This window comes from Cervus elaphus, chromosome 18 (assembly GCF_910594005.1).
Source record: "Cervus elaphus chromosome 18, mCerEla1.1, whole genome shotgun sequence".
Classification (NCBI taxonomy): Eukaryota; Metazoa; Chordata; class Mammalia; order Artiodactyla; family Cervidae; genus Cervus; species Cervus elaphus.
In genome coordinates, this window is record NC_057832.1 from 15360935 (window position 1) to 15376151 (window position 15217).

Below are 15217 nucleotides of genomic sequence, written 5' to 3' on the forward strand. Positions count from 1 at the left end.
TGGGCCCAGAGCAGGCCCGCAAACAGCGCCCTTAACTGCAGATGAGTATACTGGGCCCAGAGCAGGCCCGCACCACAGGGCCCTTAACTGCAGATGAGTATACTGGGCCCAGAGCAGGCCGCAAACAGCGCCCTTAACTGCAGATGAGTATACTGGGCCCAGAGCACGCCCGCACCACAGGGCCCTTAACTGCAGATGAGTATACTGGGCCCAGAGCAGGCCCACACCACAGCGCCCTTCACTGCAGATGAGGATACTGGGCCCAGAGCAGGCCCACACCACAGCGCCCTTACCTGCAGATGACTATACTGGGCCCAGAGCAGGCCCACACCACAGGGCCCTTAACTGCAGATGAGTATACTGGGCCCAGAGCACGCCCGCACCACAGGGCCCTCAACTGCAGATGAGTAAACTGGGCCCAGAGCAGGCCCGCACTGCAGCGCCCTTCACTGCAGATGAGTATACTGGGCCCAGAGCAGGCCTGACCACAGCGCCCTTAACTGCAGATGAGTATACTGGGCCCAGAGCAGGCCCACACCACAGCACCCTTCACTGCAGATGAGTATACTGGGCCCAGAGCAGGCCCACACCACAGCGCCGTTAACTGCAGATGAGTATACTGGGCCCAGAGCAGGCCCACACCACAGCGCCCTTAACTGCAGATGAGTATACTGGGCCCAGAGCAGGCCCGCACCACAGTGCCCTTAACTGCAGATGAGTATACTGGGCCGAGAGCAGGCCGGCAAACAGCACCGTTAACTGCAGATGAGTATACTGGGCCCAGAGCAGGCCCACACCACAGCGCCCTTAACTGCAGATGAGTATACTGGGCCCAGAGCAGGCCCACACCACAGGGCCCTTAACTGCAGATGAGTATACTGGGCCCAGAGCAGGCCCACAAACAGCACCCTTAACTGCAGATGAGTATACTGGGGCCAGAGTATGCCTGCAAACAGCGCCCTTAACTGCAGATGAGTATACTGGGCCGAGAGCAGGCCCGCAAACAGCGCCCTTCACTGCAGATGAGTATACTGGGCCCAGAGCAGGCCCGCACCGCAGCGCCCGTAACAGCAGGTGAGTATACTGGGCCCAGAGCAGGCCGCAAACAGCGCCCTTAACTGCAGATGAGTATACTGGGCCCAGAGCAGGCCTACAAACAACGCCCTTAACTGCAGATGAGTATACTGGGCCCAGAGCACGCCCGCACCACAGGGCCCTTAACTGCAGATGAGTATACTGGGCCCAGAGCAGGCCCACACCACAGCGCCCTTCACTGCAGATGAGGATACTGGGCCCAGAGCAGGCCCACACCACAGCGCCCTTACCTGCAGATGACTATACTGGGCCCAGAGCAGGCCCACACCACAGGGCCCTTAACTGCAGATGAGTATACTGGGCCCAGAGCACGCCCGCACCACAGGGCCCTCAACTGCAGATGAGTAAACTGGGCCCAGAGCAGGCCCGCACTGCAGCGCCCTTCACTGCAGATGAGTATACTGGGCCCAGAGCAGGCCCACACCACAGCACCCTTCACTGCAGATGAGTATACTGGGCCCAGAGCAGGCCCACACCACAGCACTCTTAACTCCCCTAGCTCTCAAGTGCAGTCTCCACAGCTTAGGCACCCCAGGTGAGGGTGCTTTTGGAGTGCAGGGCGCTGGGCCCCACCCCAGATTCCCCCATGTGCTGGCCTCCTTGGCCCCAGGCCCCAGGGACGCTGCTGCAGGTGGTGCCGCCTCACCCTGGAGACCACAGCTCGTGACTCTGTCCTCAGCTCCCTCCTGGGCTCCAGTGTCCTCACCTGGAACCTGAGCGTGCCCATTCTCGCTTGATAAACCCCAACGAAGAAAACTCCAGGAAAAGAAGATGGAGTGTTTAGAAGTCAAGAATATAAAAGCATAATAGAGGAAAAATGGGCCCCTAGAGAATGAAGTGAAAATGGAAAACATCCTGGTTGATGAAGAGGAAGGAAAACCCGGGGCCGTGGGTCATATGGGGGCCTAATGTGGCTGTCTCAGACATCCCCGGGTAAACCAGTGCTGTCCTTCCAAGTTCTGGAAACCAGTGGGTCCTCCGAGCAGGGGAGCTGTTGATGTAGTTTATTTAGCTTGCATCTTTGACCACCACCCTCATAATTCCTAAAGCAGGTGTTCTGCACAGATGTCTCAGTCACGAGAGCTCTGCTGTCCAGTCTGATGGTCACGGCCAGTGTGGTCAGCAGGCACGTGACTTGTGGCCAGTCTAAGCTGGGAGCACTGTGCCATGCACACTGCATTCTGAAGGCTTAGTACCAAAATGAATATGACAGTGCATTAATAATTATACATTGGTTATGTGATGGAATGATAATATTTTAGATCTATTGGGTTAACTAAAACATGTAAAAATTAATTTCATCTGGTTCTTTGTGATGCATCTACTAGAGAATCTAAAATTACCTATATCATCCCTTTGTTTTTCTGTACACAGTATTGCCCTAGAACTTTTGGATTTCTTGGTTTGTTTTTTTTTTTAAATACCAAAGATTGTCAAAAATTTAGTAATTTCATAAACCCAACTGGAGGTTTTGAGGTGGCTCAAAATGCTTTGAAAGAAGTAGTTGAAGGTTTTATGTTGATTGCAGCCATGAAATTAAAAGATGCTTACTCCTTGGAAGGAAAGTTATGAACAACCTAGACAGCATATTAAAAAGCAGAGACATTACATTGCCAACAAAGGTCTGTCTAGTCAAGGCTATGGTTTTTCCAGTGGTCATGTATGGATGTGAGAGTTGGACTATAAAGAAAGCTGAGCACGGAAGAATTAATGCTTTTGAATTGTGGTGTTGGAGAAGACTCTTGAGAGTCCCTTGGACTGCAAGGAGATCCAACCAGTCCATCCTGAAGGAGATCAGTCCTGGGTGTTCATTGGAAGGACTGATGCTGAAGCTGAAACTCCAGTACTTTGGCCACCTCAGGCGAAGAGTTGACTCATTGGAAAAGACCCTGATGCTGGGAGGGATTGGGGGCAGGAGAAGGGGACGACAGAGGATGAGATGGTTGGATGGCATCACTGACTCGATGGACATGAGTTTGGGTGGACTCCAGGAGTTGGTGATGGACAGGGAGGCCTGGCGGGCTGCAGTTCATGGGATCGCAAAGAGTCGGACACGACTGAGTGACTGAACTGAACTGAACTGAAGAATGAAATAAAAGTCTAAGAGTAGAGTAAAACAAAGAAGCATTTGTAGAGATTTTTTAAGTGTTTAATCTCTTGTTTCATATGCTGAAAATAACTTAGTACTTCTATTTTTTTCAGAAACCTTTAGAAAATCTTCACTGAGCAACGATGAGACAGACAAAGAGAAGAAAAAATTTCTGGGATTTTTCAAAGTTAATAAAAGAAGCAATAGTAAGGTAATTGTTTACATACACATATGATTCTATGTTCTGTACAGAGTTTTTTGAGATGTTTGTCCTTTGCCTATCTTGGAATTTTTCTTAATATATGTAAGCATATTAATCCCTTCAGGGAAAAGGGAGCATATGTCAGTATGCACTGAAATGCCTGCCCATACCCTACACTTGACTCCTAAGTGATCTTGGGTGATGGTGTTCTATTTACTGACAGAACATGAAGCCATGAGCCTTCTCTGTTGGTACCTACACAGTCCTGATAGGAGGATGAAGCTAAGTAAACATCCTCTGGATGGATGGATGAGTGAATGTGTGGTATAGGTTACATTTACACAAAGATCCCCTTCTCCAGGGGATAACCCCCATGGGATGAACCTAGATCTCCCACATTGCAGGCTAATTCTTTACCATCTGAACTATCAGGGAAGTCATAATACAGAGAACAAAAAATGAAGACACTTAAAATCATCTTGGAATTTCTCAAGTAATATATGCCTTCTAACTACAAAGAAAGGAAGTGCTTGTGAGGCTATTATGTTAGGTTTAAAAGGTTTATTTTGTTGTGTCAAGTATTTTCTCCTCAATAGTAGATGGCATGAGAAAAAGAACTGTTGTGTGGAACATTAGCATTTAACCCACCAGCTGGGTTTGGAAGCGTCCACCATCCACAGAGCATTAGAGGAGGTGTGAGGAGGGTGAACACAGGTTGGTCCAGAGCCTTCTCTTCTGATCATGTGGACCTCTGAGTCTGTGCACCAGCCTGCATGGGTCTTGACCTTCCAGAGCCCATGGGGCTGATATAACCATTACCCCAGGTCCCAGTGAGGATGCTGGGGCACAAAGAAATAAAGAAACTTGCTCAGAGTCCAGGAGTTAGATCCTGGGTCAGCTTTGGTTCACCGGTGAGAGCTTAGTGAGCAGATTGGGTGGAAACCTGTGGCCAGAGAGAACTCAGGAGTTTCTCCCAAATCCCAGCTAATTGCTTTTAAAAAACACAGGCATGCGTGCGTGCCTGCTAGGTCATTTCAGTCGTGTCTGACTCTTTGCAACCCTGTGGATCACAGCCCACCAGGCTCCCCTGTCCATGGGATTCTCAGGCAAGAATACTGGAATGAGTTGCCATGCCCTTCTCCAGGGGATCTTCTGGACCCAGGGATGGAACCCAAGTCTCTTACGTTTCCTGCCTTGGCAGGCTGGGATTTTACAACGTCGTGTTAATTTGTGCTGTGCAACAGAAGTGAATCAGCTGTGTTTACACATACACCCCCTCCCTCCCACGCCCTCCTGCGTGGGTGACCTAGCTGAGCCCTGTGGGTCATCACTGGGCACCAAGCTGAGCCCCCGTGCTGCATAGCAGCTTCCCGCCAGCCAGCTATCTTACACCTTGTTTAGTTGCTAAGCCATGTCTGACTCTTGCTGCCCCCTGGACTGTAGCCCACCAGGCTTCTCTATCCTTGTGATTTTCCCATCAAGAATACTGGAGTGGGGTGCCACTTCCTCCTCTAGGGGATCTTCCCTACCCAGGGATTGAAGCCACATCTCCTGCTTGGCAAAAAGTCGGACACGACTGAGTGAGTGAGCGCACACACCCCTGCTTGGTGGCGGGTCTTGGCCCCTGAGCCACCGGAGAAGCCTGGTAGGGTGCATATGTCAGTGCGACTCTGTCTGTCCCACCTCCTCCTTCCCACGCTGTCCACACATCCGTTCCCTATGTCTGTGTCTCTGTTCCTGCCCAGCAAATAGCTTCGTCGGTACCCTTTTTCTAGATTCCATATATATGTGTTAATGCACATTTCTCTTTCTGACTTTCTTTACTTAGCTCATTGCTCTTGATCTTCTGATGCTTTGGTTGTGGTTTTGTGGTTCTCTGTCATTACTGACTATATGTGTTTACCCCACGTTTCCATGTGTCCTTTGAAAATCTCTACTTCCTATGTGCCTCTGCTTAAGATCTTTGAGCCCTCCTGACCCCATCCCTGTCTGCCTGCTCTTCCTGCCTCCCTTATCCTTTCCTTGTCTGCCAGAATTACTTGAAATTACAAATTCAGGGTTTCCCATGTGAATTCCCCTTCACTGTATAAATGTTGGGTTTCTGATACCTGACATCTTTTAAAAAAATTTTTTTTAAGTATAGTTGGTTTACAATGTTGTGTTAATGTCTGCTGCACAATAAAGTGATTCAGTTACACACGTACATATTTTTTCATATTCTTTTCCATCATGGTTTATCACAGGATACTGAATGTACTGTATCTGTGAGTCAGTTTCTGTTTCAGAGATATGTTGATTTGCATCGTATTTTAGATTCCACAAAGTCATAGCGTATGGTATTTGTCTTTCTCTGCCCGGCTTACTTCACTTGGTGTGATAGTCTCTGCGTCCATCCATATTGCTGCAGATGTTGTTCTTTTTGATGGCTGAGCAATATGGCTCCTGACACTCAGGTCAGTTTGCTGGGACTTCAGGCAGGGCTGTCCTGCTTGGTCCTCACAATTCTAATCCACAGTAAATCTACCCTGTTCTCACACTGAACTCTCAAGAGTCCTTCTTCTTGTGTCTTGCTACTTTTGAGAGATGAAACTGCCAGCAAAACCAATTAAAAAAAATCTAGAAATGCCTTTGTTTTAAGCAGAATAAGAGCCTAAAACATCCAGACAGTCTTGGCCTGATGGACTGGCAGGATTCTCTATAAGAGGCTGAAAGACCTGTGAAAGTGTCCCAGATGACAAGGAAGCCTGGTCTGTGGGTCCCAGGGGTTCTGTCTCTGCCGTATCCCACATTTCTTCAGTCTTGGGCTAACTAGAACTGTTTTTCCTTTCTCAGGCACTTCATCTTTCTTATTTATTTATTTTGTTTTGTGCTCAACTTCTCTTATTCAACCATAACCTTACTAGATTATTTGTTGTTTTGGGCATTCGCTTCTTCCTTCCTTGCTTCCTCTGTTTTTATTGTTTGAGCTGCTATGCTAACAGTAGCTTCCTTTAATCTGCTATAAACCTGTTGAGAGAGGTAGGATCAACCCCATTTTACCGGTAAAGGCACCTGAGCTGCGCACTTTCAGTGAATCCTGGTGTTCAAAGTTGCCCAAGTTCAGACTCACCTATCTTTCCAGAGCCTAGCTCTCATCGCCCACACATTGCACATGCCTGACAAGCCTGAGGCTCAATTTTTCTACATTAAGAACAAGAGGATTTTGAGTAAATCATTTTTAAATGGTTTCTAAAATCCTGTGATGCCAGATAGTCTACTAATGTCTGAGAAGAGAATAGTAAGAATGGTGACATTTAAAGCTAAAGTGAGTCTTCCCTTATCTGCTTAAAGGAAAGCAATATGCATCTGTGTGTATAAAATCTCTTATAGAGAATGTATTTAAAGGGATATCATTTTGGCTAAATTTAATGAGGGCAGATATCTTTCCTTGCTTTAAAACTTTGATATTTTAATGTTTTTGATGTGATAATTTTCTGTATTATTTTTGCATTGTTTATTCTCCTAACCCAGTGGTTCTGAAAGATACCTTAGAATCACCTTAAGATCTAGTGTAGCTGCTGGATTCTTGGGTCACGCCCCTAGAGATCCTCATTTGGAAGGGTAGGTGGGGTCCGGAAGCTGTATTTTCCAGTGCTCCCCGGTGATTCTCAGGCTGGAGCTCACCACACCATCCAGATCAAGGGAAACTTTCTTTTACACAATGAAGTGACATGTAATTATTGTTCACCTTTTACGGGTATATAGTGAGATATTTGGTGAGTTTCCATGTATGCCCAATGAGCAATGCCATGGTAAACTGAATTTAAAACATAGACATTCTCAAAACCCTACTTAATTGCCTCGAATATTCTTTGAAAGGACTGATGCTGAAGCTCCAATCCTTTGGCCACCTGATGCAAAGAGCTGACTCACTGGAAAAGACCCTGATACTGGGAAAGATGAAAGGCAAAAGAGGGGGTTGCCAGAGGACAAGGTGGTTGGATGGCGTCACGGACTCAACGGACATGAGTTTGAGCAAACTCCAAGAGATAGTGAAGGACAGGGAAGCCTGGCGTGCTGCAGTCCATGGGGTCTCAAAGAGTCGGACACAGCTTAGCAACTGAACAACATCATCATCTCACATCTATTGCTGTTTTCATGTTGCATAACTTTCTAAGAAAAAGAGCTGTTTTGGGGAAAAAGACAAAAAAATCTATACTCACGAGTCATGGATTTCAAAATTGTTGTTTTCAGATCCATGAGCACTGATCAGGGGTTATTTTAGAACTTTCAGGTTCTTAGCTGAGGGTCATGGCCTTGGATTAGAGCTGTTCATGCAGATGTTGCTGCCTCGTGGAATGGCCAGGCCAGCGTGTTTTGCTTTAATAATTGCTAAGAGTGACTGTTGCGTGTATCCTGCTCTCACCTGGAGATGACTTGGGGCCTACTTGTGTTCCAGGCCGAGCAGTTCGGGCAGCCTGGGGTGGACAGCCGTGAGGATGCCTCCACGTCCACACTGGGGAGGAGTTCAAATGTGAGTACTGACACCCGGGGAGCTTCTGGCAGCCTCGCGCTACCTTCCGGGAAGAAAAATTGGGAACTGGCCTAGTCGTTTTTTGTTTCTTGGATTTTTTTAGTCTAGAAAGATGCATGAATCTTCATGTAGCTTTTAGTTGCCCATTGGTACCTTCAGAAAATGAGGAATGTGTTAGTCTCCACATGTGTTAGTTTCCACTTCTCCCGCCCCAAGCAGCATGGTGGGATGGATCCTCTGTTAAAACAACTGAGCCACACCATCTGGGACCACTTCCTTTCATTCTTAGGAGCAGCTGATGGTTTTGGGGTCACAGAGCCCTATTTCCTAAATTCTGCAAGTATGCATTGAAGGAATTTTTAAAAAACCATTGGTGCCTTCACATTTCAAAATTAGCATGTAGAAAGCTTCTTCATAATTTTAAATGCTTGAAAAAGAAAAAAATTCATAGCATCCTATAAATATTGATGTTTCAAATATGTCTAATAAAGTTTGATACAATCACGTAGACAAATTCTTCTATAACAAGAAAACATTTTGCATTATTCTTTTTCTTGATTTAACACTTCCATGCCAGTCCCCATGTAAAATTATATCCTATTCAATATATATTTTATTCTTTAAAGTATTTTCTAAAGACTTGAAGTGAAATGTGATATAAAATGTTTATTTAAATTAGATTTTTAAATTTTATGTGACCATAAAACTGTGAGTAGGAAAATATTCTATATTGAGTTCTTATTACATTTGCAAATACATAAAAACAATATAAATATAATTGCTGATATATAATTGTTAAGCATGAAAAGTATATCTTTCCTGAAAAGATATCTTTTAATAAGATGAAAGGTAATTTTTAAGTTTATTTCTTATATCCATTAATGAGCATAATTTATAGATAAAACCAGAATAGCTTCAGATTAATCCTGTGACTCCTTCCAATTTTATTGATTCAAATCCTGAGGAAATATTTTACTAAATATAATACTAATAAATATTAGTATTTTTTATTTATAATACTATATAAAATATATTATTCATATAATATTTTTATTATATGAATAATAATATAATAATAGATAAAAATACTAAATAATTATTAGAGAATGGAAAACTTTACTGTTATAATAACAGTGTCCTTCAGTTCTTTGAAGTCCTTCTGGTTAATCCCATAGTGTATGCATGCGTGCTGAGTCACTTCAGTTGTGTCCGATTCTTTGCAATCCTGTGATCTAACTAGTGTCTCATGTGTCTCCTGCATTATCAGGCAGGTTCTTTACCACTAGCGACACCTGGGAAGCCCAATCCCATAGTGATCTATCATAAACTATTATTTCGATTGATCTTTTGTCTATGCCTGACTAGGTTCTCTTTTAAATTAGTCGATAGCCAAAATTTAGAAGCCATTTGATCTGTCAGGGGATTTGTTACCCAATAATACTAGAGTTATTGACTCATGGGAGATATAAGAAAAAAAAATACTTTATTAAGATTTCTCAAATAATAATTACGCTCATTTCTCAGAGGCACTTTCTTTTTTTAAAATATAATGTTTGAAGGTATCTCTCCTAAAGGAACATATATGTGGAAATTAAATAGCATATATGAAAATTTATAATTATAAAGTATTATATACATGTAAAGGAGTATTATAATTAAGTATGATATGGTTACTGAAATTGTATAAATTATTTTTAGAAAATTTAAGTGAGTCAAAATGACCAATTTGACATCATACTCTTGTTTTCATTCGTGTTATATTTTTCAGAAGCTGGAGGTTAGAATTACATGTGTCATAGCTGCTGATTTTACTAACGTGTTGATCAGGGCTAAGGAATAGCCAAGGTGACTTTTTTTAAATTGAGATATAATTGACCTATAACATTATATTAGTTTTAGGTGCACAGCATGATTTGATACATGTATATATTGGGTTGGCCAAAAAGTTCATTCAGACTTTTTCATAAGATTAGTTACTATTCATCTACCAAAAAAAAAAAAAAGAATTGTGACTGTGGTCATAGATGTCACAAGCACTTTCTCTCTATCATCAGTAAGTTTTGAGGAAATTGACCTTCTCAGTTTTTACTCACTTTTGCCAAAACAGCATTTTTTAGTCATTTTAAAAAAATCTCATCCCAAATTTTGTCTATTTTTGTTAGGATCTTAGCTATATAGATTTAGCCCATTTAATTTATTGAGACCATCTGCCATATTAACTAATTAGTGAAATGGGCCCTTATTGTCCAACTGAAAAGCCAAGTCACATTTACTTTGGATTAAAAAAAGTAATATTTTTCATTTAAGTAAATGTGTTAATCCTCATGACAGTTATCTAAAGGTAGCTATATGTTCTCAGTTTCTCACACATCTCTTTAAAACATAGAAGTTTGATATCCAGGGCTTGAAGCTGTTTCCCCTTTTAATCCATATATTTTAAGGCTGTGAAAATCAGCTGTCAACCTTCCTGACAACCAAATCTTACTGGTTTCCAACAAGAAGAAGGATTTGACTCATGGGAGGAACACAGCCTGGGCTCAAACCCAGAGTGGCCACCGCTCATTCATGAAAATGCCTGTGACCATTATTCTCACCTGACCCCAAATCAGCCTGAATGCAGTTGTGTAATGACCTTTAAGAAGAGCTGTGTGCTCTTAAGCAAGGCTTTCCCTGCCGTAACCACACCACCAGTCCTGCTGCTTCGCTGTAAAGCAGACTTCAATCCACTGCTGCTCTCCAGTCGCTAAGCCATGCCCAGCTTTTTGCAGCCCCAGAGTCTGTCGCACACCAGCTTCCTCCTGTCCATTCTCCAGGCAAGAATACTGGAGTGAGTTGCCATGCCCTCCTCCAGGGGATCAGCCCAAGGATCGAACCCACATCTCCTGCATTGACAGGCAGGTTCTTTACCACTAGCACCACCCAGGAAGCCCCCACACACAAAAGTGGAGTTGTGCAAATAGAAAGATGGGCCACAAAAAAAAAAAGAAAGATGGGCCACATTCTTAGCTATGAAGACTCAACATCATTGTGTTGCAGGTTTTATTGCAGATCGAAGTGAGGTGATTGCACAGAGTGGTTTAAGGGAAGTGGGAAGAGTGTTTTATACATATATGAATGGTCTCTAGGATTTTTTTTTTCATTTTTAAAATTACAGTTGAAAAAAAATAAAATTACAGGTGACTTTTTACTAGAAATCAAAGTCAACAACTGAGTTTCTATAATGTGGCAGATTAATTATTGGCCTGGAAATAAGAGTTTACTGGGTTTGAAGCCCTAGGGCAAGACAGCACTTGCTAAAATGATGCAGGTCAAAGAGGACGATACTCACAGCTGCCGCCACCTGCCTGGTGTGCCAGGCCTGCACTTACTTCCACGATCTCCTTTCATTCTCCCCACATCACTATAAATAAGAGCAGCCTTCCTTATCCAGAGGCAAAAATTTCCAGCTTCCAGAAGCCTAGTGGCTGATCAAATCTGTTGATGTCTGTTTGTGTTTATCAATATGTTTTATGTTCATATTTGTATTTTTATGTCTGTGATATCTTGTCTATGTTTGAGACTACATTCTCCTCGATCAAGCATGTTGGTAATGTGACATTTCTTAAGATCACAGCTCCCCTTTTTATAAATCTCCCCCAAGCTCTTGACTCCTAGCTGAGCACAGACATCTGCCCTCAGGGTGTGGAGCTGACTTTTCATTCCTGGGCAGCAGAGGGGCCTCTCTGCCTCTCTTTACTCATCTGTGTGATGGGCATAACACCATCCAGCCTGCAGCATCTTTGTAAGTGTTAGCAAGTATAGAGCTCAACTAACACCTTTAAGAAAACATTTTGAAATGGTGGGTAAACTGGATGGGAGCTTTATTAGAAAACTTCCAGATGTTATTGTTTATTTTTCCTTGAGAAAATGCAACTGGTTTCTTATATCTGTAACCTGAAGAGCTGGAAGAGATTAGGTCTGCATTTTAAAAATTATCCTAATGTATGTGAATGGCCAAAGTAATCAGGTCTTTCCTGGAAAGATTAATTTCATGTAAACTAATATTTACTATATTCCAAGATATATCTTCATTTTCTTAATCAAGGATCCTTGCATCTGAGTGGACATAACCACCTCACAAATAATTTCAAGCAGTTTTCCTGGATTTGACATTTTCAGGGAAACTGGCCCTTCTCTGTGCCTCTGTGGAACCCCACAGACCTAGCCCCCAAGACACATGGTGGGGATGTGGCCAGTGTCCATTGCACGTGATTAGTGGTGAGGTAGGAATGGCCCTGGGGTCTCTGTCTATATCCTCTGCCCTTTTCCTAAGACACATAAATAGCAGTTTGAACTCTGCATGGTGATGGAAGAAGGCACCTGATCTCATTTGTAATTCAGCACACAGAAATGCCACACATGCAGAAACACTGCAGCGTCTGATACGGTGGCAAATGACGCTCTGGTGTAGGAGGAAAGGGACCTGAGTTCTTATCCTGGTTTTGTTATCAACTCCGCGACTTTGGGCAAATTGCAAAATGAACTGTAGTGATGGCCATTTATCAGGCCCTCAGTTCAGTTCAGTCGCTCAGTCACGTCTGACTCTTTGCAACCCCATGGGCCTTCATTTAAATGCTGTAAATTTGACCAGTCTAAAATGATAACAAATGAACTTACTTACAAAACAGAAAGAGACTCACAGACTTATAAAATGAACTTATGGTTGCTGGGGGGAAGGGATTGTTAGAGAGTTTGGGAAGGACAGGTACACATCGCTGTATTTAAAATGGATGACCAACAAGGACCTACTGTATAGAACAAGAAACTCTGCTCATCGTTATGTGGCAGCCTGGATGAGAGAGGCGTTTGGGGGAGAGTGGACACATATATCTGTGTGGCTGAGTCCCTCTAGTGTTCACCTGAAACTATCATGACATTGTTAATCAGATATACCCCATATAAAATAAAAAGTTTAAAAGAAAAAATATATATATCAGCTTGAACCATACCAGATACACTTAAGTTATAAAATCTTTGGGGAATGATTTTAAAAAGCATTGATTCAATTAAAGAAAAAAAAAAAAAAAACAATTCCTCTGGGGCCATTTGCCCTGTTCAGGCAGTTACAGAAATCCTCCATCATCCCTGGAGTCCCTTGGAGGCCCTCATGGTGTTCCAAAGTGATTCTCCATCCAAAGCCTGAATAAGCTCTCGAAGTCCAGGTTGAAATATCACCGTTGGCCTGAATGGAGGCAGCTGCCATGTTACAGTCCTGCCCTTGGGAACCCGAAGTTGAGAAGGTGCCCATCAGTAATGTGAAACATTCAGAAAAACTTATTAAAAACTAAGCTGTAAAGCAAATTCCGTAATGTGGTGCCAGAGTCCCATACTTTTCCAATATCCTCCCCAGCTTGCCCAGGCCTGTTAAAAATCCCATCCCAAGTTGTGTTAAGAGCTGGCTCCCCCAAGTGTGTGTTGAATCAGATCTGCCACAGGAGGGCAGTATTTGTACAGATTAGTCCTGTTAAACTCCCAGCTAAAAGTTGCTGTTTTCTTGAGCATTCACCAAGTCAAGAGGAGAAAGATACATCCTGAGCGGTAAGCCACCTTTGGGATGTAGAACTAATTTTTGTTGTAAATTCATTTTGAAGAGAGATTTGACAGTCTCTAGCGTGTTTAGAAAGTGTTCTGTGTTCAGAATTACAAAATACGCAGCATGTGGAAAAGTTTTCAAAGTGGAGGGGGACGTCACGCGGAAGGCCGACAGCCCAGCTAATTGCGTGTCGCTTTGTCTCCTGAGCCCCTGGTGCCTACAGCCGGCTCTGACAGACAGAGATGTGCTTTTTTCATTTTTCCTGCAGCGCATCATGTCATTTACAGTTTGCTCTGGTACAACAATGGTGTCTCAATTTTTTAAAGGTGGTGTGATCATCCAGGAAGAGGGGAAAGCACGGCTTTAGCTTCTGGATTCTGACGTTAGCACACACAGCTCTGACCTTTAGGCTCACCTGCCTTGCGTGCACAGTGGGTTTGTGGCCCTCGACCCCAGGGCTCTCGAGAGGGTTAAGTGAGCCTGACACACCCGGGCACAGGGAGGCGTCCGTGGCTGACGCTCGCTGGGCTGCTGGACTCTGCTCCCTTCCTTGTTCCTTTCTTCCTCAGCAACTGTAAGAAATGCGAGGGTCCTCTTCAGCTCAAAAGCCCCTTTTCATTTGGGGGATTTTCCTTATAAAAGGGACTTGTGAAGGTATTAGGGAATCAGAGAGTGAGACAGTTTTATGGCTTTCAAGACAACATATGTTAGTTACTGCGTGGTTTCTCCAAAGGGTAGTGCCGTCAGCAACAAATCAGTTATTGTAGCCGCCCAGGTTTTCATTTCTAATCTGGTGTCTTGGGTAGGAAGCTCCTCTCAGACAGTGGAAAGGACATAGACCCAAAAATGTAATTTAGAAAAATGACCCAAAGCTGCTTGGCACACCTATTTGCCCATTCAAAGTAGTTTTTAAAGTTTTTGTGTTGCGCTCTCCAGTGCAAATCTGGAAACTGTCAGAGGAAGGTTTTGTTTTTAAAGCCTCAAGGAATTTTTTTTCAACGTACTAGATTCTTAAAATGGGAAAAATATACTCTAACTAGAGCCTGAAAGGTTGATTGAGGGGCCTCAGGCCAATACTTAGTTCTCATAGTGGGAAGAAGAAACAGATTTTTACCCTTTTGGCTGAGGATTTAATGTTTGTAGGAATGAGAAGTAAAAAGAGTTCCTTTCAAAATACCGATTTTCCTTATTTCCCTTAAAATATGAGTCCCTATTTCTTCCCCTAATTTCTGCATTTCTTTTGTGAGCCTCTGCTGCTCCTGGGTGGACAAGCACAAAACTGGAGAACCACAGTTGTCTTCATAGGGGTTGGTTGAGTGGGAGGTCTTCGAGTCGCTTCTGGGACCAGACAGCAGAGAGGAGCAGACCCCAGTCCCTCCAAGCCCTTCCCTGCCTTGGGAAAGGCAGCTGCGTCATCACGGTGGCTGAACCCCAAAGCTTGGGGGCCCTTTACTTCCCCTGTTCTCCTTGCTCCATCTGCAGTCCAGCTCAGATCCCCACCTGCTGCCTTCAGAGTACGGCCAAACCCCAGCACCTCACTCCTCCCGGGGGCCCCACTTCAGGTTCCTTTCTGGCCTCACTGTTTTGGCTGTAGATGAAACTACCTTTAGAACAGACCCCCCTTCCTCCCTAGAGGGTAACAGTCCTTTTGAAGCTTTTATATTTTAATAAAACACAGTCAATGATTATATGTTCATAAACAGTGCACGATATGTATGCATTAGCAATGTATGTAATGATTTACTT

At 43.8% G+C, this 15217-nt stretch overlaps 1 protein-coding gene across 4 annotated transcripts in view; it reads left to right on the forward strand.

The window, feature by feature from the left end:
- Positions 1–15217, forward strand: part of COBL (cordon-bleu WH2 repeat protein) — a 304756-nt gene that overhangs the window by 125521 nt on the left and 164018 nt on the right. For all 4 annotated transcript variants that reach the window (XM_043872647.1, XM_043872649.1, XM_043872648.1 and 1 more), the window contains 2 exons: positions 3298–3395; positions 7825–7899. In XM_043872647.1, coding sequence (XP_043728582.1) covers positions 3298–3395; positions 7825–7899 — 173 coding nt within the window. The remainder of the gene's footprint in view (positions 1–3297; positions 3396–7824; positions 7900–15217) is intronic.